The sequence below is a fragment of the Struthio camelus genome, chromosome 7 (genome assembly GCF_040807025.1).
Source record: "Struthio camelus isolate bStrCam1 chromosome 7, bStrCam1.hap1, whole genome shotgun sequence".
Lineage (NCBI taxonomy): Eukaryota > Metazoa > Chordata > Aves > Struthioniformes > Struthionidae > Struthio > Struthio camelus.
Window position 1 is genome coordinate 3289329 of NC_090948.1, and position 26275 is coordinate 3315603.

At 39.9% G+C, this 26275-nt stretch overlaps 1 protein-coding gene across 2 annotated transcripts in view; it reads right to left on the reverse strand.

Annotated features, from left to right (window-relative positions):
- DOCK1 (dedicator of cytokinesis 1) overlaps positions 1–26275 on the reverse strand; it is a 321007-nt gene that overhangs the window by 48885 nt on the left and 245847 nt on the right. For both annotated transcript variants that reach the window (XM_068951448.1, XM_068951446.1), the window contains exons 34-38: positions 17967–18052; positions 17622–17778; positions 14728–14768; positions 13689–13779; positions 8765–8884 (exon numbers count right to left, since the gene is read on the reverse strand). In XM_068951448.1, the coding sequence (XP_068807549.1) occupies positions 8765–8884; positions 13689–13779; positions 14728–14768; positions 17622–17778; positions 17967–18052 (495 nt within the window). The remainder of the gene's footprint in view (positions 1–8764; positions 8885–13688; positions 13780–14727; positions 14769–17621; positions 17779–17966; positions 18053–26275) is intronic.

Here is a 26275-nt window from a genome sequence, read left to right on the forward strand (position 1 = left end):
TTAGAATAAAATAAATCTTAATAATTAACACTAAAATGTATTCTGTCACATGCCTGAAAACACTGTGCATAAGATGTGCCAAATAGTTGCGGCAGCTTTACCCACACATCTCTCTTGAACACAAATCAAGCAAAATGATCAAATTATTTCAGAAATAAAATGACTCCCACTAGCCCAACTAGAGATCCAATAATGTGTAAACACGGCCTGCCCACCAAGAAACGTAGAACCTAGGACTTCAGATAAATGTTGTTGATTGATTGTAATTTATAATCACCCTACTCTCTAATATCTATAATGCATATTAGACAGGACAGGCAATTTGCAGATATTGCTTTCAACAAATATTCATTATATTCCATTGGCTCTTCTTCTTCTCTTGTTCTTCAACCATGAAATTCAGCAGCCGTCTCAACTGACCCAAGGTAATTTAACAGCATCCTTCAGCTCTTCAGAAGCCAACAATCTTAATGAGAGCAGCAGGAATGTTTTTAAATGTGCATTTTTCATTTTTTTCTGCTCTGAATGTAAAGCACCACTCCAAACCAAAAAGGTGCTTAAATTAGCACACCAGGAAATCCAAGATCAAACTTGATCTGTCTCTGCTGCGGAAATTTGGCTGGCACGGCTGACCTCACTTTGCAAAAAAAAAAAAAAAAAAAAAAAAAAAAAAGAGAGCTGGAATGAGTTATAAATCAATTTGTTTCGTATTACTCTTCATCTTAAATTTAAATCCTCTGTCCACAACACCTAAAACTCTTCTCGGTATCATGCCACGCATTGCTCGCCTTGGTGAAATACAGAAATACAGAGAGATGACTGCGGCTTCAAAGAGCAGAAGGATGAAAGGGGGTTGAGGGACAGGGCTGACCACGTTTCCCTATCACTCCCCAAAGACATCTGCCTTACGGAGGAGGAAAAAAAAAAAGTTTCAGACAAAGTATCACCAGCTTCCTAGAGATGACAAGAGCTAGATGCTGGGAGGAGAGGAGAAAAGAGGGAATGGCACTCCTGGGAAACCATGCCTGCAACCAGTTCCTGCATCTATCTCACAGAGACCCGCTTTACTTCACTGCACTAACCAGAAACGCTCTACCAAAAAAAAAAAAAAAAAAAAAGAAGTCCAAAAAAATCCCCTAAATACACAAATGAAAAAAAAATCCCATGCCTCAAAGCTAGAAATAATAAATGTTGAGTGAATTTTCTTCGCCTTTTGATCTACAATTCGAAATCACGTTTATTAGTATTTCAGGAAAACTTGGGAAAAATGAGCTTTTCAGGAAATTTCCTACTTCTAGATGCTGAGGCTTTAAAAAAACTACCAAACAACTAAAGGTTCGTAAGACCCATGGTATTGTTGTGACTGTCAGCAACGCTGACCTTGGCTGTGAAGTTCGGCTACAGCGACACACGGTTGAGCAGCACAAACTGCCCAGGGCAGTTACGGGAACGCATGGGGACAAGGGACACAGGAGACCGATGCTCTCAAAGTCAGGGAAGGAAGAAAGAAAATATGGGCCAGGAACTTCGCCAGAAGCTGCTGGTATGTCTGAGTGAGGAAAAGGCAGCTTCTGAATCCTAAAGAAAAAAATCTCTCTGCCCCTAGGAAAGAACGAATGCATCTTCTCCAATGGGACGGACGCTTGGGCAAATGTAAGTTGAATGGTGACACAATTTAACTCAGAAAGGAGACAGAAGCTCATGAGGTGTTGCATCTGCTACCTACATTGACGTCTCTTTGTAACTTCAGGTGTTATTTGACTGTTTATCTGGTTTTTCTCATTTCTACAGCAGGGTTCACAATATTATATTCCTGGGGAAAAAGACTGGAATGAGCACGAGTTACCTAATGTTTGTAAAGTGAAGATGAAAAAATGCATCTGAATGACTAATTACAACCACCAGAATGAGGAACCCATGGCTGCAGACAATCACAGGGCAGTTTTTACTCTCTGGAATGCAATTTTTGAAAAACATAAGGTTTGCAAGGTTTTTACCTATATTATATATCTAATCTAGAATGACAATTCAGAAATATATTTTTATCTCTAAACAAGAATTAACATGACTTTAAGAGTAAAGGAATATTTAGGGGGAAAAAGGAGCATATCCTTACATTTTAGGCTAGGTTAATTTTGGCTCAGAGGAGCAATATACTGTCACTTTAGAAAGAGCAAATGAATATTCATAGTTGTTTGTTAAGTCAGCAAGTGAACCCTTTTAAAAATCATTTAACCTTTCTTCACTTTGAATGCTGCCTCCTTTTTAACTTCAGTCATCCATAACTTCTTTTGCACATTTTCATTTCAAAGAAAATGGCGTTGCCGTAATTTTCATTGCATCCGTTTTCTCTTCGCATGCTCCAAGTTTAACTAGTCGCTCTCCAAAACAGAAGCGCTTCTACTCTCTCTGCCTTTGTGAAAACATTTCTAGATGATCTGAGTCAAGCAGTTTCGTGACAAACAGGATTTGAAATAAACGGAAGTCTATATAATTTTAGAGTCGCATCGACGTGGTGAGCACCCTGGCTCGGTTCTCCTATTGCGTTGGGAATAAGCACAGATATTGCAGTATGTTTCCCAAAGTCGTTTGGCAGCCGAACGCCCTGGTTCAGCACTAATGCTACACGGTGCTTAACCAAACTAACTGCACCCAGCCAACGACAGGCACACACATCCCACCTAACGGAGGGAAAAAAGAGGGAAGAGAGAGGAGCAGAGGTGGCTAAAATGCCGCTAACGGTATTGCTCAGCACGGTGCAAGCGTTCCCGCGTCCCGTCGTGCGATCAGGGCTATGCAGCCCTCCCAGATCTGAGTAACCCCGTCCCTGGGTTGTCATTACCATTTATATTACTGCGATGCCCAGAAGCCCATGAACCCCCGATCTGCACTGTCAAAGGCACTGAGTGCAAATAAACGTCTATCGGTAGCGCGCTGATGCTAAAGACGACTAATACGCAGACTTTACTTGGAGTCAAGGCGAGGCAGGATGCGTAGCTGCCCCTTGGCTGGCAGGCAGCAGACTCGGTTCTGTTCCTGGCTCTGCCACCGATTACATTATGACTTTGACAGAACTGTATCTTTTTTGTGAATTTTTCCCCTTCCCATCCCTGCCAGTCGAGACTGTAAACACTTCAGCGCAGAGGCTGTCTTCTTGCAGAGCTGAGCAGAAGGAGCCTCCTCCATCTTGATCAAAAGCTTTAGATGTTACTGAAAACAAACATTACTAATCAATTTTATAAATGTTACAGACCAGAGAGCCTAAAAAATGTATCCTCAAATTAAATGTGATATAGATTTAGTTTATCCCAAATACACACCCAGCAGTCGCACAGTCTTAGCATTCTTCTATTTTAATAACCATGTCCTTATCTGTAACTGTAGCTGAATAGGAAAACAGCAAAACAAAACAGATACTATGAACAGCATTTGTTCCTGACTCAATTTACTGAAATTACTTTTAGTAAAATTCTCTAAAAGTTAGTTTAGAAGTTATGCTAATTATATTCTGTCTTTATATTCTGTCTGTTCCATCATTTTTAAATGGAATACCTTCAGGTATAAACCACAGCTAAAACCATTCTTCTGCAATTATACTACAAACATGTGATAGAACTGCCCAACTATGGGATAAGACTCTTCCAATTTCTGCCTACATCTAAACTTCCTCTAGCCAAGGAATCTGAGTAAAGGACCCATTTTTTGCTGTTACTGCTTCTTAAAAATCCTGCTCTGCTCCAGCATCTCTATTTTGAAATCCAATTGTCCAGTTCAATTCTCCGAGGGAGCAGTGAGGAGTTGTATTATAAGACTCAATTTGTTAAATGTCAAGTGCCCTGAACTTCCAAGGTCCACAAGTCAATTAACCACTTGGCTTTTCTCTATATTGTTTGTTCAACTGGACTAGAGCACCTGCAACGTTGCTGTGTGGAGAAACAGGAAAATAAAATTAAACCCAGTTAATTTATTTTTAACATCACAAAGCAAACAGGAAGAGTGTGTTTAAAATACTCTGCAGAATCCTCTGAAAAATTTCTCTGTTTATTAGAAAGCAAATTTATTCAGGTGAAGACAGCACGGTTGAGGCAAAGGATTCTGATAAATGAAATCTATACTCTTGAAGGTCAATACCTCCCAATCTGCTGCTCACAGATTTCCTGCACTGGAACTTTTCCCAGGTTTGCCTAGGACATGGCAGGTCTTCTAGAGGAACGAGCCGTACAGGGAGCTACTACACAGGATTTCTATGATGTACAACTCATTAATGTAAGAAACAATTTATCTGGAGAGGGTACAAGAGAAATGTTTCTGATATTGGATGGCAAATGCTTCCTTTATGCTGAAAGCATAAGAAAAATGGGCATAACCTAAATTTAGTTGTGTGGACACGAGCTGCAAATTTTTATGGAGAAGGCTTTGAAGATGCAGAAGGAGATCTTTTCACGGAAAAATTAGCAATTTAATTTCTTTTTGAAGTTCAGATTACTCGTTGCCCAGAAAGAAGTGCAGTGTCCAATTTCTTTTTGGAGTTCTTTAATAGCACGAATGGAGGATCTTAGGACAGTTTTTAGTTCCTGCTGAGTTAATGGCCAGTAAAAATGAAATATTCAAGAATAAGAATATTATCATGCAACATTTTGAAGTATTAGGAGAATTACAAACACTGTCTAAACTTCAGATAATATTAGATAACCATTATGAAAGCTTAATATTCTTAATGAAACATTAAAACATCGTATTTCTCTATTGTTAGCACTGTATTTAAGAGGTGTAAGATGGTCGGAAACCCTTCAAAACAACTTGCTATATTCACTTGGAATGTGATCACACACTATATCTTTGATCTCCAAAGACAGTCTGCTTTCTGCATGGGCTTAAGATCTGAAGTGGGATATAAGCTGGACATAAGCCTCGTACAGACTCTTTGCAAACCGGTGAATTTCTCCAATATCCTGTTAGCTGGATAAAAAGGCATTTGTTGCCATCCCATCAACTGGAAAAGGCATTTGAAGGCAAAAGCATGGCATTTACTGGAAAATTTTAAATATTTTGTGTTTTGTGGCTCCAGCAAAACAGCCCAAGCTTCTTGCAGGAGGTGGCAGGGAGGTAGCAAGTGAGCAATGTGCATTTATTTATATTTTTCTCTCTGGGACGAGCACTTTCAATTTTGGAAGTAGCTGTGGAAAATGCTTACTGATTTATGGACTGCGGCATCCACCGGCAAACTGGAAACACGGTACCCTTTGTACGTTTTACTGCGAAGGAATCAGAATGCTGCAGCTTCCCTTATAGCTGCAGAGACTGCCTAAGTCTGTCCATAAATGATATCTTTGCCAATGGCACGAGACCGTTTCTTGGCTTCAGGAATACATTAGCACTGACAAACACCAACTGTTCCACATAGGCGAAATTTCACCCCACCTCCCTTTATTACTGCCACTATTTTTGCTTCTCATCATGATATATTCAAGCCTAGCAATTTTCAGCAAAGTCCTTGGATTAAGTGCTTTATTGGAAATTACAAGGCTTCAGCAAAACATAGTAAGAGTAAACACTTCGGAGAGGTTCAAAGGATAAGTTAGACTGCAGTGATAAACGTGAAGCTAAAGCTTTTAAGGGCAAAAGCCCAGAGAGATGAAGACGAGACTGAAAAGTGCAACACAAAGAAGGGGAATCATCTTGGGGAGAAAGAAAACTAGGCAAGCACTAGGGAAATTTGGAAGGAAGAATATACCATTTTGGAAAGGAGGGGCTTAGAAAGGCAATGAAAAGAATTACTGAAAAAGGAATCAAATCCATAGAGTAGGAGAGCAAAATATAGAAATTGTATCTGCAAATGGTAATTCAATAAAGGTTAAGGGGTGTGCTTCAAGCTTTACAAAATGTTGTTTTCAGGACTGAAGGTTAAATATCAGTCAAAAAGCAAGACTGCTAAGAAAAATCTATTAAAAATAAAAATCAGAATGAGGAATACTAAATGCATCTCAAACTACAAAAGCAGGAATATTCATAGCAAAGGCTAGTATTCTGCTCTCAGCCAAAATGATATTTAGTGAAAGCCCCCACTCAGTCTCATTACACTGTGAATTTCTCAGGCACTTCTGGTCTAGAAGTAGTATATTTCTGTGTATAGTGAATACAAACGACTATACCATCCCACCAATTCACCCCACTGTGAATGAGAATTTTGGAGGAATAACTTTCATGGCTGTTCTACAGCCGGAAAGTGCTCTGCGTGCTCCTCTTGGGAAATCACTGACATACGAGAAAAGGATCGTGACAGGAGACTTTGAACTAAGTCTCCTGTTACAAAAAAACACCCATGTTTTAATACCAACTGTTGCCTTTTGAGAAATCTCTCACCTACGCTATGTTTCTAACCACATTCACCTCTCCTCTCGGATCTTCTGCTTCTCATCAGTCTCGCAGGTTGGAGGGAAGCAGAAGGAAAGGCAGAGGAATACTCTCACAACCACTTTAAATGGAAAACAAAAATTATGGAGTTTCTGTAAAAGCCTGAAAGTAGCTCTATGCTCTCTAGTGTAAAAGGACCTTCTTTTATCATCCCTTATAACTTTATGGGAAGAGAAGGCAAAATGGTAGCTTCAACACAGACTGAACCATCAGGCAGAGAGACAGCTGGGCAAGTCTGGTAAAAGACACGAATGGGTCAGCGTATCTATCAGTAGTATTCCAAAAATGCACATCAAATGCTACTGCAGGTGTGTTATTGATCATGGAAGGGCACAGCTGAAGTAACTGCTGGACTAAATTTGCAATTTGCAGTGGATCTGCTCTCATGTAGACATATCCCAAATGAGAGGATTATCTTAATTCTCAAGTGGAAAATTACTTTAATTCAAATGCCTAAACTTCAGCTTTGAACTTCCTGACGTTTGAAAATTCATGCAAGATATCCATATTCTCAGGGTATACTGATTTTTTTTTCCTTTTCATTGAAGGATATGAAAAATTCTGTTATCACCAGCTCAGCTGATCAGGAAAAAATTGCTTTAGAAATGAACTGTTTGCTCACAAAAAAAATTAAGCAGGAATCTTATGACCTACGTCGTGCAAAGGGGACGGGATTAAGCGATCACGCTGGTTCCTTTGATCTCACAGTTCAGAAATAAATTTTAGACTAAAGAAGATTGTTTATCTAAATATGAGGCAAATAGGTAGACACAGAACTTTCAGCGCTACTTCTTTGGAAAGTAGACAGATCCTTCACTTATTTGTAGCTGTACAATCTGAAAAAAATTAAGCATGGTTATTCAGTCTAACAATGGTCTCTCAAGCGTGGATGCCTTGCTGTGTAATGTGGCACCGGATGAAAAGTAAGCAGCAGGTATTTCGCCTGCTGTTTATATAAACAGTTCATTAGTGCTATCAGCAGAAATGGGCGCATACAATCTTAAGATAGATTGTTTTCAGTAAAGATAAAAGGAAATCATAGCTTTTAATTTACAGCTAAAATGCGCTGGCCTGGCGTTCAGAAGAACAATTCCCATCGACTGTATACTAGCATCATAAAAGAGTAACTGCAAACCTATAAAAATGTAAACCAACAACATAAAGGCATGCGACTTCTGACTTTTCCTTTCAAGAGAGGAGTGCAATATTAAAATCAATCTCCTTTTAAATCAAATGTGACCCAAATTATAATTAGGTTCTCCTTCTTAACAGTTGTCCAAGAGTTAGTAAAGGTTTTATGGAAAGCAGAAGTCTGCCACAGAAATAAATACTATTCCTTGTACAAGCACAAAGGCACCTGGCACAGACAGCTGCAGGACATAGTTACACTCGTCCTGTTTGAGTAGCCTGGCTCTATGACAATCAAGAACTAAAACTTCTTAGCCTTGTTTATTAACTGTTTCTAAACGTAACATTAAGATAAGCTGTAATATTTGACTCTAATTTAAAGAAAGTTCCTATCAAAATACTAATCCGACTCAGCTAGAAACTCATTTGGATAACATGAGGTGGTTGGATAGCATTCTAGTTCTCCCAGAAAATGATATTTTTGTTTGCACTACATTGATGCAACAGAAATTGCTTTTAAAAATCTGAGTTTGTGTTTCTGAAATATTCTGCTGCAGAGACTTCCACCTCTGTATTTAAACATTTTGTGCATGAAATGTGCAAACACGGATATGTCTCTAATTCTTTCTGTCTACTGAGGTACAAACCCTCATCCTTGTGGACAGGTAACACCAATAGCCACCCCTTCCCACCATGCAATGTCAAATCCCAACTCATCCTGCAAAAAAGAAGCAATTGCAAAGAAAAATTCTCATCTGATCATTCTCTCCTCCACCCTCTTACAGTATGAACCACACGGGCATCCATTCTCTGAGGGAATTATTTTGCGCATGCGAGAATAAACAAGGGTAGCTGACGCGCTAGCCAGAACAGCTATACCACCACCAGCTATTGCAATTGCCGAAGAAAGTAAGTCCCCCAAAATGACACGCATCACTACTTATTTTTTCCCCTCTCCATGGCATCACATGCACATCTATTTATCCTTAACACAGCACTTACAAATGTACCATTGATTTTCCTTTTTACTATTACTTTTTTGGTATTATTATCTTTAAGTGCTAGCAGGCAGACTGTTTAAATAAAACACTCTATAATCATAACTTAGAAGAAGTTTAAAGCTCCTTGAAGGTCATTTGATGCAAGCTATGTTTCCTATTCAACTTCCAGATAAAGAAAAAAAGCAACGAAACAGATTTGGGCTTTTTTCTTCCCTTTTTACCTTGCCCTTGTCAAAGTAATGGATAATTTCTTGATACAGCTGATCTTTCAACTGTCCTTGAGTAGCTGCCTGGTATCCATCCCGCTGGGTAAGGTGTGCTGCGCATGCTTCTTCTGACCACTAAATAATACAGGAAGAAAGAGGGGAAAAATGAAAGCAAATCAAAAGTGATGAAATGTGGCAGTAAAATTAGGCTAATTAAAATACACATTTTGATTTTAAAAAGTGATACCACAGCTAACGCAATAACCGAGATTTTACTGCAGTTGTGTAATTTGATTCCTTGGGCACAAGGATCATTTATTTGAATGCTGTAATTAGAGGCTAATTACATATATCAGCTAAAAGGAAACTTCTTGAAGTGGCTTCCTCTCCTCTCCAATGCCTTCGATTAGACTGACCTTGGACTGCTGATTGGCATAGCCTGCTAGGTAGCAAATCAACATTAGCAGGTTTTTGCTGGGAGAAACCCTGAAGCCAAGCTACATCAATACAAGCAGAAAGGACTACAGACACACAAGTTAAAGAGCTAAGCTCCACTGGCAATCTCCAGAGGCACGGAAAAGAGCAACTAAAATTATAAAGTCTGCTTGTAGTTAGCTGCTCTCGCTCTTCCAGGTAGCTGGAGGATTTGACCACAAGACGAACCTTGAAGACTGCAGGAGTAAACAACTACGACTGTTGGTTCAGCGAACGCCCACATCCAAGTGGACCAAGTAATTCCCTATGGCTTTTTCTCTTACATCGGCATATTCTAGGGTCCAGTAAGGGAGGGCACAGACGAAACCGCTGGGCTCTAGCGTTCACACCAGCTCTTCCTCCTCTCTCTTCCCTCTGCCCACTACTATTCCCTAACTGGAGACGAGACAGCACTGGAGCCTTTTCCCTAGTGAGGATACTAGTAGTATATCCTGCCTTTACATAGCTATCTATTTGCACAAAGCTGGCAGGAAATTAATACCTTAGTAAGGCTCACAAAACTCCATGAGATCAAATGGAATTTGTCATTGATTGCAAAAGAGCCAGTGACAGAGGAGCTCCTATATGACTTGTTACCTTAAGAAATCAAGTTTAAAAACATTTTTTTTAATTAAAAGAACTGCTCACTTTCTCCTCTAAAGAGCAAAGTTGCCACAGAGGGGGGATTGCCCACAGAAATAAAACGGCATAACTTTTAGATAGGAAAGTTCAGATCCCTTATAGGGATCAACAATTCATGCATTTATTCACGGAATTAGTCAGTGCTGTTCTATCATCTAGTTTTAGCTCCCATATATTACATTTTACCTAATTACTTCTTTATTTGGCCAGTATTTTTGTGGCTGACTAAAATATAATTTATGTTTGCCTACAGTATATCTTACAAAATCATATTTTGTCTTTTTCTGGAAACCAGAAGGAATGAGGACCACACCGCAGCCCTTGGTAGTGTCTTCCAGTGGTCACACACTATCTGATGCAAATGTCTCTTGACTACAGTTTTGAACTTTCAGTTCCTATCTGAGCTGCCTTAGAAGGCTCTTTAATATTAATTTCTTCCCCTGAAGATAGTCATGTGGTGCAAATCAAGTTGATCTCTTTCTGCCAGGCCAGCCAGGGAGCTCTTTAAACTTCTCACTGACAGAAACTTCCTCCAGTTTCTACACTGTTCATGGCTCGCTCTTCAACCCTTTCCAATTTTTAATCCTTTTTAAAAAATGCACATAAGATAATACTACAATATCTATCATACCTCTGCCATCTACAAAGGTGAAACCCTCTTTCCATTCCTCCTCACCGCTCCCACGTCCAAGAGTCCCATTGCTCCTGCGGCCTCGGCATCGCACTGGGACGTCTGTTCTCTCTGCAGAGCCTGCCTTTTCCGGAATAGCACCCAGTATTTCAGGACACAGCCCTCTGGCCTTCATTCAGTGTCCAGAGATACCTGACATACATTCGGCCATATTTTAACAGGCCACGCTTGAATGAAACTTTTTTTCTGAACATCAACCTAATCTCTGTAACTATTCTGCAAGAGATGATGTTGGAACACAGGCTAGAAGTCAAGAACAAGTGCTCTTTTGAGGTTTTAAAATCTCCATTGCTTTCACGGAAACAGACCTTTTTTTGTACAGCAAAGCCATGTTCCTGAGCAACTCAAACTCCATGGAACCCTACAGTGCAGTAATGTTTTCCTTTTTTCCATTGTCAGTGCCTTCTGTTAGTCTTCAACATCTTAATGCTGAATAACTGGGTTAAAAGTGAAATTAGTCTCTTTTCCAAAGTGCGATTCGTCAGCTTGCAGTGATCTGGAGAAAACAGTGCTGACTCCCTCTCCCCACAGACAGCGCTCTTGCAAATTTAAAGGTGAAATTCTCAAAAGCGCTAAGTCTTGACCTAAACGTGATTCCATTAAAATCAATGTGATGAAACATGTGCCAGCGCTGTGTGCCACTGAAAATCCTGTCCTCAAGCAAAGACAGAAAAATCCAGAGGCGCTCAACAGCTTCAGGTTACACACACCGCAATACTGAAGCCATGAGGTTTCTTGCTGCTACTTTGGAAGCAATACTGAGCTTCTCTATCCACTGCTAACTCATGTTAATGACAGGATATTATTTTAGATAGATCAATACCCACTTAAAATAAAGAGTTTCCAAATTATAATGCATGTGTATTTACAAATAAACATCTATTAGTCTCTAGAGTTTTGAAAAGCCAGGATAAATACTACCCTTATGATTTCCATCTTCTATTGATTTGCATTGTAAGAGAAAAAAAAGGATTTATTTTGGATATTTATTTCAAATAAATAAAAGGAGTAAATTAAGATATTTATCCATTCTCTGAAGAAATGCTGTAAGAAAAAAAAAGGCTACACCCTAATTTAAGGTCTTATAAAGCGTATCTGCTAAAGAATTCAGGCCATAATGGGTAAAAGTCAGAATGACATTTTACGGCACTTTTCATTCCATAATTTTCCAGCAAATGCAGCACCTATAGAAGGGAAGGCTTTATCTTGTCTAAAAGGTTCATTCGTGCAATGCATGATAAGCAAGTATTATGCACTTTGTCAGTCCTGTTTTACTTTCCTCGTGGGAATAGGAGAGATCTTTCTGCTCACAGAATCAGCCAGCTACTCATTCAAACTTCTTCCTACAGGCAACTCACTGGACCATTCTAGGCGACTGAAGGTGTCAGAGTCATCTCCTCAACCCTCGGCCTCTCCGAGACATGTCTCAGCATAGAAAATTTAATTACCAAACAAGTAACTCACAACTGCCTCTGCTTTTAATAAAGATTAAAGCTATTGCTACAGTGCTTTAATGTACCAGATGAATCTTACTCATGTTTCCCTTTGGGTTGCAATCCTCAATCAATTTTAAAATAGAGTAAATATATTTTAAAGTATCTTAATCTAAACTGTAAGAGGTATGATCTGCATCATAGTTAGTCTGATTACAGTTTGGATGCAGTTTACACAGTGCTGAAGTAAAATAATTCTCAGTGCATCCTTTAGAAGTATTTCATTCCACTCCTTCCACTGGAACTTTTCAAAATAGATTTTTTAATGCTAACATTTCTCTTGAGATTGCTTAGATTAAATCAAAGATTGCTAAGAATAATTTGCTGCATAGAATGAAATAAATTCGCTTGAAGAAAGGAGTTACTGTTGGCATAGCTTCTGCAGTAATACATATGGCTTGCAATACATGTGCCACCGGCATAAGAAATAGGTAAAGGGGAAAATGCAGCTCTCAGTAATTCTGTTTTCAGGTGTCTGCCTGTTTATGAGCAGCGCTGCTCGGCCTCGGGCTGCGCACAGGTGCTGGACAGAAAAACTGCGCCCTAGGAAGATGCAGAGAGCGTCAGGTCTCCCCAGAGAGAGGGAGGGAGATTTCACTGCGGGTGGCTGGAGGGGTGAAAAAAGAAGGGGACTAAAACAAATGCTTCAGAAAACATCGATTCTTATAAATTTAGATTTCTAGTTTTCTATCAACTGCTTTTTTAAAGGCTAAATGTAAAATGCATTGCTACTAATTTAGTGGTGACTTCGCTATATTAAAGATGTGATTTCAAAACAAAACGTCTGCTATTAAGTTCAGCTGAAATTTCTAAGTGGCAATGCAGGGGACACGGTTGGCATGCGCTCCGGTATCTGTGACACAATTACGGCAATGAGCTCCATGTTTTAGACAACTCCACGTACCAAAAAAGTTTTCAGTGAAATTTCTGCAGGATCAAACATGGCTTCATTACAATTCTGATTGTCACTACATAGTGTTAAACACTCAAACGCTTTATTGAGGTGTACCATGTACCATGTTTATATACCCAATTTTATTTATATTGCTGTTCTTCATGTAGGTTACGCCAAAACATTCCACGAAGAATAGCAATACAGGTATGTCTGTCTCTAAGTGTACCGTAAACTGTGTATCCCTGCATTAACAGTAGAAATACCTCTTGAAGGCATGAACTTGGAAAGAGACCACTTAAATCTCTCTTTTATTGTCCCAAATCAAAACTAAATTCACAGATCCCCAACAGGACCTAAGAGCTGTCTCTTCAACTCACTTGCACTGCAAACACGTTCCATGGACAGCTAGTTTACCACAACACCTGCTTAGGCGCTTCCACAGACTACATAATTTTCCTATTTAAAAGAAATTTACACTACAGTTAGCTTTGTAATATAACCTGTGGTCATTACTCGACTGCCCTTCTGCTCATTTTAGATCAAGATCAGTAAACCATGCTCTGACACACTAATGACAGAGGGTTGACTTTTGCCTCACCATGTATTAAGCGTGCAATAACATACAACTGCGAAGTAAGAAGCAAAGCACAGATAGTCAATCAGTTCCTAAGACTGGAGAAACAGTTCTGCTATTGGCTACTGGTAGCACGATTTTCAAAACTTCCAGTGTCTTTCAGCACTCACCTTAAGAAGCTTTGCATGCAAAAGCAGCGTGTAGGCAGCTTCCGTATAGTTGTCGCATTCTTTATGCAGGTCACACAATTTGTACAAATACCTACAAGTAATACAAGCATTGGTTCTTAAAATGTAACAACACAATTTGTTTTGGAGATCCCAAAAGTTAAATTCCATGCTCAAAAGGTTAAATATATCTGGGATTACTTAAAGTTCATCTTTCAGTGTTGCAGACACACTTTTAGGACCGTTTGCATTCCAACGCTTTTTTCTTTCAAAACCTATAAACAACTCGCGAAGCGTAACGAATTCACTACAGATTTTCTTTAAGCAGTATTGTTCTAATTGTTCAGATATGGAGACAGATCTAGGTCTTGTCCCTTAATTTCATATCATCATCCTCCTGGAAGGGGATTCTCTTCACTGGTGTTTTGTTTTTTTCCTCAAAGGTAAGAAGCATCTGAGAATGAATTCGTGAATAATATTTAGACACCTAAAACAGCAGTAAAAACACAAGCAGCAGCATCATTTTAGCATATCAGTCTGGCCAGTTTTAAGCCAAAGTAAAAATAGAGGACTAGGAATCCTGAGGTTTAAACAAGCATGACAACGTATTACCATTTTTACTTCATATGAAAAGTAGAATTTGAAAGGTTCCTAAAAGTTTTAAATTAAAAATAAGTATCAGTCATCATATTAATTGATAGTCTTCCAACAGTCACGTTTTGTAAGTCGTCAGAAAGTAAAATTATCTCTTTGCTCAGTTTTACTTATTTTTTTTATGTGACAATACTCTTGAATATTTAACAGTTCATCATAATAAAATTGAAGGAGTTAGAAAAGGGAAACAAAAAAAAAGTTCATGAGTCTAAACTCTAATGCTCACTGTTCTCAACGAACTCAATGTACATAAACCCCAGTTACAGGTATGTTTTTTCGTTACTTCTTCCCCTCCAACTCCTATTTCTATTGCTTAATAGAAACATAATTTTATCCAATTACAATACAGTAAGTCGAGCAAAATTTGTAAGGGGTCATGTTTACAAACCTTATGTACATCTCTTCTCTCTCGATCTCTTTGTAGAAATTCTGAAATATAAAATAATTTTGCTACAGAGTCTTTGATTTCACAGTCAGAAATGTACACAGAACATGCTCTAAATTAAAAATTCATAATTGCACAACATCAACCTCAAAACTGCAAAACGACATTTGCCTCTACTGATAGAACACAAGTTATTTAACTTACGAAACCTAACGCTGTGATGATGTTTCATGATGTAGCGTATTAGGGCTTATGCTTCATTGCAAAGGTTAAGAATTTGCAAACATAGTGTTGCTAGAAATTGCTGCTGGCATTTGCAAGTCACACATCATTAACCACTTTCAATTGAAATTTGGTAATGTACAAAACCATAACTTTTAAGTAACTGTTGCACTATGGGTTTAAAACCCTAAACCTTACTTGAGCAATACATCCTCTGCTCTTGGATCCTAACATTTTCTCTGGAAACAAAAAGTTAGAATAGCATTATTCATCTGGTTTCATAAGCCACACATCATCATCACCTGCCCTTAAGACATCTCTGAATGCCTCTGGTCTTCAGATAAAGTGGTTAACAATACATATATTGTAAATACAGGATATGATGAATCGGGCAAGATATTAAAGGCATTTCTGAATCTAATTTAAAGTTTGCCTTGAAAATTTAAAATATATCTAAGAAAACAGAACAGGAAGAAATTTATCCTTCACTGAATTAGGGTAAATTTAAACAATAAATCTGTCTGAGTAGCCACTAACACATGAATAAGTCCAATACAGAACTGTTCCCATCGAAAAGACCCTCAGCACTATGATCACTACTATGTACCTGATTTTCAGACGACTCATAATGAAGTGACTATGCCATTCTACTTGGCATACCTGCTCATTTCTTCCGAGTTCAACTCAAAAGACTCACTGAACCAAATGTAACCTGCAGTCTGTTTTTCATTTGTGGGGTCTTTTTGGTTTTAGGGGTTTATTTTTGAAGTAGAAGAGATTTCTAAGTTGGAGGGAATAAGAGTATAGAACCATTTAATGCTAATACTGCCAGTCAGCTGCTCTGTCCTTCTGATGCAGCTCAGGAAGCGGCACTAAATCAATGCAAACTGGGAGAGCTTTGGGCAACGGTTTGACAGTAACATGCATTAAACTTAATACAGCTCCATCCTCCCCTCAGAAACAGTGTTTGTTGTTGCCTCGTCTTTGGGTGCGAGTTCCCCCATCCACAAAAATCTGTGCTGGCTCACGGGTGCGTGGGTAGCAATAACAGTTTTTTTTTTTTTTAAATAAACATCAGCACCAGCTTAACTGTGTATCAAAAACTCTGACTTAAACTATAGTCAGTACAGACAAGCTTAATCCTGTGAAAGCATCTCTAAAGTCCCAATTAAGAACCGCTTCAGAGCTCAAGTGGGAAGCACGAGAACATCAGCCCTGGGTTGGAGCTCTGCAAAGGCAAAAATTTCATTTCAGGTGCATAAAGAATGAGAAAAGGCCAGGGTGGCTCTGGAGGACAAAGAGGACTTCAAAACTAAGCTAAGGTCCTAATGAAAACAAAGTGAAGTTCTGCCCTGAGATGCCCTTGTGTGCATTTCCCATAGACTTCAGCGGTAGGGATGTGCACAGATATCTCACAGGAATTTGACTTGACAGTAATAAGTCACCCACAACATTTATTATCTGCAAATATTTGAAAAATATGGATCCCAAAGTCAGCATCAAGAGATGCTGTTACAGACATTTAGAGAAAATAAAACCAAAGCCCCAAGTGTGCCAGTAGGTTCCCACATGTTATGAACAGGCTGTATTTGTAACTCAAATTCTATTCAGAAGGACACTGAGCCTTTTCTGCAGCCACTTGCTAGATCAACAGCCTGTAAAAACTCTCAGTTTCTCTTTTTTGACGTTTAATAAACATTTTGACATTTTTGACGTGCAGAGAGAGGAAAAACAAATTAAAATACCAATCACAACTTCTGATTTGATGCCTCGATATTCTCTCCCATTCTAATGGACCCCATTTTATTCATGGCTCACGCAATTGCAGGGCATTATGGGCAGCGCAGCCATAATCTGCATTACTCACAAGTTATAACGCTGCAAATTATTTGCACAGATCTTTCCAAACCAGCCATATCACATCAGGACATAAACGTTATGTGCCACATGTTTAAATAAAATAAAATAGAAAGTATCAAATCTAACTAAGAGGTCTCTTAAATGTATTTTGACATAATTTTTTCCATATGGGCGCATTTTGCACCAGTAAAATCTCATATTCTAATGCTAATGTGCGCCCTCTGAGAAAACTGTCTACTGCTTCCAGTTCTGGTTCAAACGGACAAAAGTTTATCTGGTCCCTAACCAGATCTGACTGCGATCCAGACTGGTAGATACATAGTAGATACTCCAGCATTTCTGGAAGTTGGAGAAGGAAATTTCATAATAGTGAGGAAAAAAATTCCAATTTTTTCCTCTCTGAATGAAATAATAGTACTCAGATTTGTTCAAAAATTCTGAATACTGAAGTTGAGTAGTAAGCAGAATACAAACGAGATTCCAAAAAGCATGAAAAATACAGTAGTAAACTGCATATTACTCCAACATATGTGAAAGTATTTTTCCCTGTATAAACCGTCAATCCAAAGAGTCAGCCCTCAAAGATGAGGGCCTGAAACCTTCCTTCCTAAACCCTTCCTTAAAATCAATTAAACATTGAATAACCAATGTATTCATAGCTTTATCTTCTTAAAAAAAGGAAAACATTGATAAATTTTAAAACAGAATGTAAACTAACCCATAGTCTATTCTAAACTGACCCTCCTGTTAAAGGCATTAAATTAAACATGTAGCAACCGACCCCGATGTGGGGCTGGTCCCCTCTGCTCGCTTACCAGCACGTTGACAGTGCAGCTCATGCGGTTCTCCTTGTTCTCATCGTGCATGATGGTCCGGTAGTCCAACAGCCTCTCCATTAAGCGGACAACGAGCTTCACAAAAGTTTCTCCACTTTTAGCAAGGTATTTGTGTTTCCTGCAGTGCTCCAAGAGACTAAAAAAACAATTACATATGCCTTGCTAATCACACACAGAAAAAAGAGCTTGACTCAGGTGCAATTTTAAATATTGTGCATCATTAACAGATTTTAATTATTTCTGGGCTACAAAGCTCACTGTAGTCTAATTGCTCCCTCTCCTGATTTTATGGTGACATAAATCCCGCTGCTGATCAACACTTACATTTTGTCAAATAACACTTTGTACTGTTCGTCTCCTCTGCCTCCTTCCACTTCGTGATCCAGTTTTGTGATGATCTCATTTTCAAACTATAATTAACAAAGCAAGCGTAAATAATCAGATGGCAAATATTTCACATTAGGACTGTAGCCTAAACGGTTCAGAGATTGGTTGGGTATCTCTGTGAGATGTTCTAAAGGTTGACTGCCTTTAAGAGTTTGCAGTCCTTGATATTAGACTTTTATCTGCTATGATCTACTGCCCTACAAAGATCTTTCATTGAAGAAATCATTGGTCATGTTGTTAAATGAAGCTCAGGTATTTGCATTAGGAAAAACTAAATAAAGAGGAAAATGACAAGAATGAGGGCAGCAAAAAAAAAAGATACAAAGCAGAGCACACAGCGTCCCCTGCAATAACGATAATAGCCACAAAAGCAAAATAAGTAAAAGCTCTGAAAGCTCTATTTCTGATGATATATAACACCTCAGGCTGCTCAGCCAGTTGGATCATTCAGCTGGATGCACACCCTAGCGTCACTAACATCTCTTCTTAGTATAGAGGCATTGGCTCACCCTGTGGCACAACCCAGTAAACTGTTGCCCGTTGCAGAGGGGAAGGAAATTGTTTCAAACAGCTCAAGAGCAACATTTTTATTTAGGAAATAATAAAAGAATGCAGTCTTAAGTGGGCATTGGAATATATTGTAAATTCCAACTGGAACATTCATTGGACTGTAGCCTGATGTACTTCCAGACTGAGGATGCGTTTCCTCAAACTCTGGCTTCAGCAGCAAAACCCATTCAAGAGGTCCCCAGCATCCACTCGTACACCTCCATCCTAGCTATGAGGTTTCCTTGCCAATGCTACAGTTCACCACCTCCAAGCTGTACCAGCAACGTTAACGGCACTTCTTACTCTTTTTAAACTATTTCCACATATCAAAGTATCTACTTGACGGTGACAACAATATGAGCTCCTATGTTAAAGCCACTTCGTGCTGCCTGAGTAGAAGGAAGAGGCTTCCCATAACCAGAGAAGTCGGGCTCCAGGCTTTTGCTGAGAGCCGGGAAGCAAGAACAGACCTCTTTCGCCAGGGACAACGGCGAGGAGGCAGCAAACATAGCTTCAAAGAGCTGCGCAATAGACTTAGCTGCAACCTATGCTGTGCTCAAATTCTCCTCAAACACCCACCTCAAAGACCAAAGCAAAATCTACGTGCCAGGAGGCAAAACCCCCGCAAAGCGCCCTGCAGCCCAGCTGCGGACAGGAGAGCAAGCCTCCGTGCACGGGCTGGTAACGGGCACGCGGGCAAGGGGCCGGCCATCCCACAGCAGCAGGGAGACGGGTGCCGTGGAGGTCCGAGCTGGCGGTGGGCTCGCTCTCGCCGGGCCGCAACGTGAGCTGCTGCTTCTGGAGCAGGGCTAGCGCTCGCGCAGCTGCAGCGCAAACCACCGGGCAAACACGACCCAGCGCGGAGGGGGCCCGGCGGGAGGCATCTCCCACGGCAGCAGGGGAAGACAAGCTGCTATCTCTGGCCGGCAGCGCCGTTGCGACTCGTTTAGCTATAAAGAGAAACTGCGTTTTTCAGCCCGCGCTATAAAGCGCTGCTGGCATATTTATGTCAGCTGGAGTGTGAGATCACATATCCCTTGCCAAGGTAGTGCTGTCATGATGAAACTCTGACGATATGAGAGTGCTTTTTGGCACCGTAATTTATGTCGCTTTGAGGAGGCGTAGCTACATCCACCACCAATCTCTTCCTGCCAGCGTATGCTGCATTTTGGGCTCTGCCCACACAGCCCTCTCTACCTACAGAGGTTATCACAGCATCTCAGTCAAACAGCAAATAAACATGTCCTTACTTCTGCCATAACCACTTTGTCCTGAACTGACTGCTACGTGTGCACGGCAAGGGTAAAACACGGGCAGGACCACAAGGGCAAAGCCTGAAGCAGCACTGGGGAGGAGGAGCCCTGGGAAATCTTGCCCACCCCCAAATTGGATGTGCCTGCTTGCTTCTGGGAACGTCCCTGCCCAGCCGAAGCCCCCAGCAGGTCTCAACACGCACACCCAGGCCAACTTCAACCCGCACACGAAAATGCAGCCGTGGACGAAGGAGAAGTTCCTGCGTTGCTAAGAAAAATTCTCTTCAGGCAGGAACCTATATTGGTAAAATGGTTTTTCTTGTGTTAATTATGACAAAGAACCACCCCAAAACTACTCTTTAATAGCTCAATTTCTGAATGTCTTAACAGGCTAAACAACAGTACTGTCAAAATCCCCAGCCAGATCCACAACACTGTTTGCCTCCCTTTCCAAGTCGCTGTGAGCTTTTCAGCATTCAATCGCAGTAACATCACATCATTTCTACCTTCATAATGCACCGCAGATTGTCTCCTCTGCACTGGAGCTGCGAAACTTATTTTTATATACCACCTGAAACCAGCCAGAATTGTCTTAAGAACAGAGGAAAAAAATTCCAAGTTCAATGACTACAAGCTGTCTACCTACTGCTTAATGCAAATTCAGGGTAAAGTTTTACAATATGCCTAAGTCAACCCACCTGTGGGCTGTCCGTGCAAGGGACGGGCCCTCACTCCTTCCAGCTGTGCCTCCTTGGTGCTATCTGGCCATCGCACAACCCCAGCCTGAACTTGGAAACTGAAAAGCCCAACTGATTTCCACTGGGCCAGTAAGCAGATTCGCAAGGCAACCAAAACTCAGTTCTCGAAACGACTACGCAACCTCCCAAAATGTTATTTAAGAACCAACCAAAGAGACGAACAAACATCCGGTCTGCAAAATTGCCGACCTTTGTAAAGTTTGGTAAAGTCGCGTTACTGAAAACTGGAATTGGAACTCACAGCGAAGAGAGCTAGGAAACCTTAACTATACATCATACTGTGCACACAGTGATAATATCGATCAAGTAACCAAACAACAGATACTGCATCTTAAAACTATTTTTACAACTCTGCTTGGCCAGATTTTAAAAAATAAAACCACAAAAGTCAGATTAAAACATGAGTTCTAGACAATTTCAAAGGTACTTTTCTGTACCCCAAAGGAACCACTGAATCATAGAAACACTGACTGGAAAAGACCTCAAAGATCATTTAGCCCAAAATCCCAGCTGAAGCAAGATTATTGCCACACTATATCAGGCCAACTGAGACTTTCTTTTAGCCAAGCGTCAAAAATCTCCAAGGATGGATGATTACACAGCCTCTCTGGGCAACCTGTTCCAGCACGGCAGTACTTTCCTGGTGAAGAAATGAATAAAAAGCGAAGTGAAATAAGGTTCTTAATACAATGAACGCATTATTCCAAAAATGACAGGAAAATGAGAAAAAGAAGAATAACGCAATTCACCCCCTCTAGGAAGCAAACACAAGCTGAAATATGTATCCCGTAGCACAAGGACACGTCAAGTAAAACACAAAGGCAATACAGTAATGAAATAAAGAAGTCACAAAATTCATGTTCTCTAATAAGACACAGAAAGAAATTGACTTTCTACACCATTGTGAAAAATGACACTTGCTGCCAGCATTAGGCCTTGGGATGATGTGTTTTGTAGAAAAAGATTGCTCAGATGAAGAACAGCAATTAAACTTGGGTCACGTGGGATCTTGAGCACTTTCTTGGTATCAATTTTACTCAAATTTCTATAGATCCTGGCTTTTTCAGTCCATCTCCCTAAATGCCCTCTTGGGTTGAACAACAGGGTTGAACAGAGCCTGAATGCTGGCATGTCTGTGGTTTTCCGAGAAAGGATCTCTGTCAATGGCTTTGCTCTTTGATCCCTCTTGACAGTTATCAAGCAATTGATACGGTCTGGATCATACAAGCCAGCTAACTAAACATTTACACAGTATAACGTTTACACAGTAACATAAACATTTAACATAGTAAAATTTTCTTCTGGGTCTCTCCACCGAAGAAGGTATCATCAGTGTAAGGTGTGGTTTATCTAGCTATTGTCTTCCGTGATTTGAGGAGGAAGTCACAAAAACCAATGACTCTGAGACATTGCATCCGGTGTCTGTTGATAAATTCTCTATGAAGATTTTTTTTTTGGACTTTACTTTTTACAACAGATATAACAACACAAAGGGAGCTTGCAATTACTGTAATGAAATTTATTCTTAAGTGAAGAACTGCCAAACTTTCAGTGCTTATGTTAGAGCCAATGACCCTTACTGAGGCTTTTTCTGGAGGCCTGGGGAATATCTGGTACAATATATGAGTTAGATTCATACCCTTCTATTGAGAGTGAAAGCCTGAGGGGTGATGTTAGGAAGATTACCGAAGATTATTATCAGCTCTTCCTTGCAGCTGATCAAGATCTCAGCTTTTCTTCAGGGTTAAGTGTTTGAACTTTGGCAAAGACGATATCCATTACTTCATCTGTCTGCTACAATCTCCCACCTGGAGAAAACTGTGGTTACAAATCAACGCTGGTTATCTAGCTTCTTCAAGTGTCAGCTCAACCAATCATTTTTTTGGTTTTAGCTTTACCTAAAGTATGGTTAGGCTACATTTGTAGCACTGATGGACAATTTAATTCTACCTGTCAATAGTTTCCCATTTTCAGTCCTCCAATCTGCTATCAGTATGGTTAGAAAAGGGATAATACTGAATCTGCCATATAAAAGTGCCAGCTAACAGCTCTAGAAATTAGTTCCGATACAGAAATAGTACACAGTTACTGTAAAATTTTGTTCAAAGGTTGCTATGAAACTTGGGGATAATTCCCAACAATTTCATCTGCTCCATTCACTATTTTCCCACAGCACTCTAGCTGGCAAATAGATCAAGCAGCCATTTAACATTAAATGATTTGGATGTCACTGGCCTTACTACACTACCGTTTTTGCTTGTGCTTCAGGTGGGCTGAGGGAGAGAGACCAATATTCTGCAAAAGGCCAGAAAACAAGAAAAACTGAACACATTTACACTTCAACCTTAGACAACTAAGGAACTAAAGGTTCCTTATTGAAATTAGTCCTTTAGGGGGGATGATTTTAATTTGCACATTCAGTGGGATTACAGAGGAGAATATGCAGCATCACAAAACCTTGGAGAAGTCATTAACTTCTGTTCTGTCTGCCAATCTATAATACGGGGATATGGATGCTAACACAAGGCTCAGAAGTGGTAAGAAGATTTAATAATGAATTATGGGTTGTAAAAGTTGAGAGATACTCAGATAAATTAGCTACTACTTGTTAAAGAGAATTATATTAATCTGAAACTCAATGATAACCAACAAGAAATGACACTGCAAATAAAAATGCTGGTATTACTGCCTCAGTGACACCGGGATTTATTGTTATCTGTTAGAAATGAATTAAAAATGTCTCCCCTCATTTTTTCTGGTCTTTACTCAATTACTTCTCTTCATAACAGAACACTAGCTAGAGGTACTTTAGCTGTATCCATTCTTTTATTTTAGTAATCATATATATTATGCACTCATTTATTACACATTGCTATATGATTTTTCTGTCTTTTTTGGCTATGGCTCCATTCTGCTAAATGTTATTCCAGTTCTCCTGCAAAATGGGACAGCAGTATTGCGGTGTTCTTAGGGCTCTTGCTCAGGCCATTCCTTTCACACCACTGAAGCTATCGCTACTGGACACTAGGACGATCCTCTTTAATAGTGCTGATTAGCCTTAAAGCTCAAGAGATGGGGCTCATAACTTGGAGCCCCCTCATAATTGGAGGGGGGCTACATCTCTCAGATTTCATTTTTTACAGATAAAGTTCCTCCCTTCTACATTATTCGACAAGAAATGTAATAACATTGTGGAAGAAGGGGAAGGGAAGTGCTTCTGACTTAACTCTTTATCTTATTTTGTTAATAGATTTTGCCTCTTAAAATAAGCTAGTTCTACTCATCACTAATTCTATTAATTGCCACAATAATCAAAAGCAATCTTATGGTGCAACACCATGAGAAAGGGAGGATGTGCCCAACCTCTCCCTCCTGCCAAACACAGGTGCCTCTCCCTTCCTTCTCCCTGCTTCCTCCACGGTCTACTTCGTACCAGTTCTGGCATTGACTGGATGTCTCTATGAACTGGTCCAACTCAGAACAAGCAGAAAATCAAATGAGCAATGAGATAGGTTGAGGAAAGAAAAGCTAAGGTGTTGGGTAGGCAAACAAACAGTATTCATAGGAAATGGACCTAAAGAAAGCAACAGACGGACGGAATAGGCAATAAAACAGAAGCTTATGGCTTTTTATGAACTGAATTCTACATTTTAGCTGAATGACTGTTTCATGATGAAGTTTCTCTCCTGCAGTCACCACGGGATCCATCACCATCACCTGACCAATCAAACCAACTCTCTTTCATCACTTCTGTGGCTCTGACATATTCCCTTTGATCTAGAGGGTTTGCTAGTAAAACAGGCAAAGGAAAAAAGCAGAGCAGAGAAGGAGGCATATTCTTCTATAGGGAAGCTTCAGTCCCACCAGCACTAGATCCATGCTTTGAGGTACAAGCTACTTTGAAGCCTATATAAGGCTTCAAAGCATCTCAAGAGGGAGAGGACAAAAATGGGCAACTCCAGCTTTTAATTCAGTAGGCCTTTAATTTAGTTCATTAAAAAATAGAGGAATTTATTCATCTTTTTTTTTTCCCTTGGGGTTACACATATTGGAAGAAGAAAAATACCAGTTCTGTCTCTTACTGGTTTTAGCAGGCAAATCAATTCATACTGAAATTAAAACAGTGATGGGGAGAGCTGTCTGTTTATAACACAAGCCATCACAGCATTAAAGTTCTGCAAAAAAATTTAAATTCCTCCCCCACACATCATGAGGTTTACACATCTGCTGGGGAAGTGGAGCCAATTTAAACCCTTGTTGATGTGACTAATAAGGTTAGATAATTGGATTTCTGGCAGATTAGTTTAACAGCAGCCAACCATACAATTCTCAACTTCTCTTTGAAAGCAAAGCTGGACAATCACAACTGGTGGCTGCGTACATACAATATAATGCAGTACATTACACAGATACATTAAGTATGAAAGCCTGCCTAGGTAGTGGTGATATGTAAATAAATTATTTTACATCTATTTCTGTTACTTAGAAGACAGCAAACACTACAATTAACAGATAAGTTATGGTTTGCAAGGCAGATGATGCAGTCAAAGTTTGTTCAACATAGGAAAGCATTTGGGAATTGGATTCGACTGTTTGGTTCTTAGGACCAGCTCTAACTCAACATCAATACGGCATGAGGCAGCTTCCAGCGTCACAAGTCTGCGATGCTCCCCCTACACCAGGAGATAGCTCCTGCATGCCTCTGTTCTTCAGAGTGTAGTGGCACAAAGGGACAAATGCATTCTGGCTTCTGTGCCTCCACTATGCTATAGGGTTATCCTATCTTAAACAATTTTCTTCTGGATAGTACAATATCAACTTTTAGCTTTCTTAGGACATAACCCATTACAGGATCTGTCCCATTCAACCGAATGCTGCAGGGAATCTCTTTGATGGGATAACCGATTCTCAATTATTGACACACAGATGTGTCATATACATCAGAAGATGTTGGTCTGCTGTTGAATGGGGCTGGCAAGTTAGTTACAAATGACATAGAAAGAACTGAGGCACTAAATGCCTTTTCCGCCTCAGTCTTCACAGAGAAGGTCAGCCCTCAAGCCTTTATGCCAAGAAGCGCTGACAAAGCAAATGGCATAGCACTCATAGCAGATGAGGATATACAGGTTAAGACCTGACGGGATGCTTCCCAAGATGCAAAGGACATCACCTGAATTCATTACAAAGTCACACTGTATCAATCTTTGCAAGATCATGGAGATCATGGAAAATCTCAGATGACCAGAGAAGGGCAAATATAAAACACAAAAAAGGCAAAAAAGACAAGCTAGGAAACTACAGTCCAGTCAGGCACACTTCAGTTCCTGAGAAAACTATGAAACAGGTCCCCTTGGAAGTTAAGTCCAGGTACATAAAGGACAAGAAGGTGACTGGGAAAAGCCAACGTGGATTTACCAAAGATAATCACATTTAACCAACCTGACTGTCTTCTATGATGAAACAATTTGCTCAGTGGGTGAGGGGAGAGCTGTGGATTTTAGCAAGGCATTTGAAACAGTCTCTCACAACATACTTGTTGACAAGCTGATAAGAAATGGACTGGGCAGATGGATTCCAAAATGAATGGATAACTGCTTAGATTGCTGAAGGGTGGCGGTGGTGAACGCCTCAACATCAAACAGGCAGCTGGTCTTGACTGGAGATCCTGAGGGGTTGATTCTGGGTC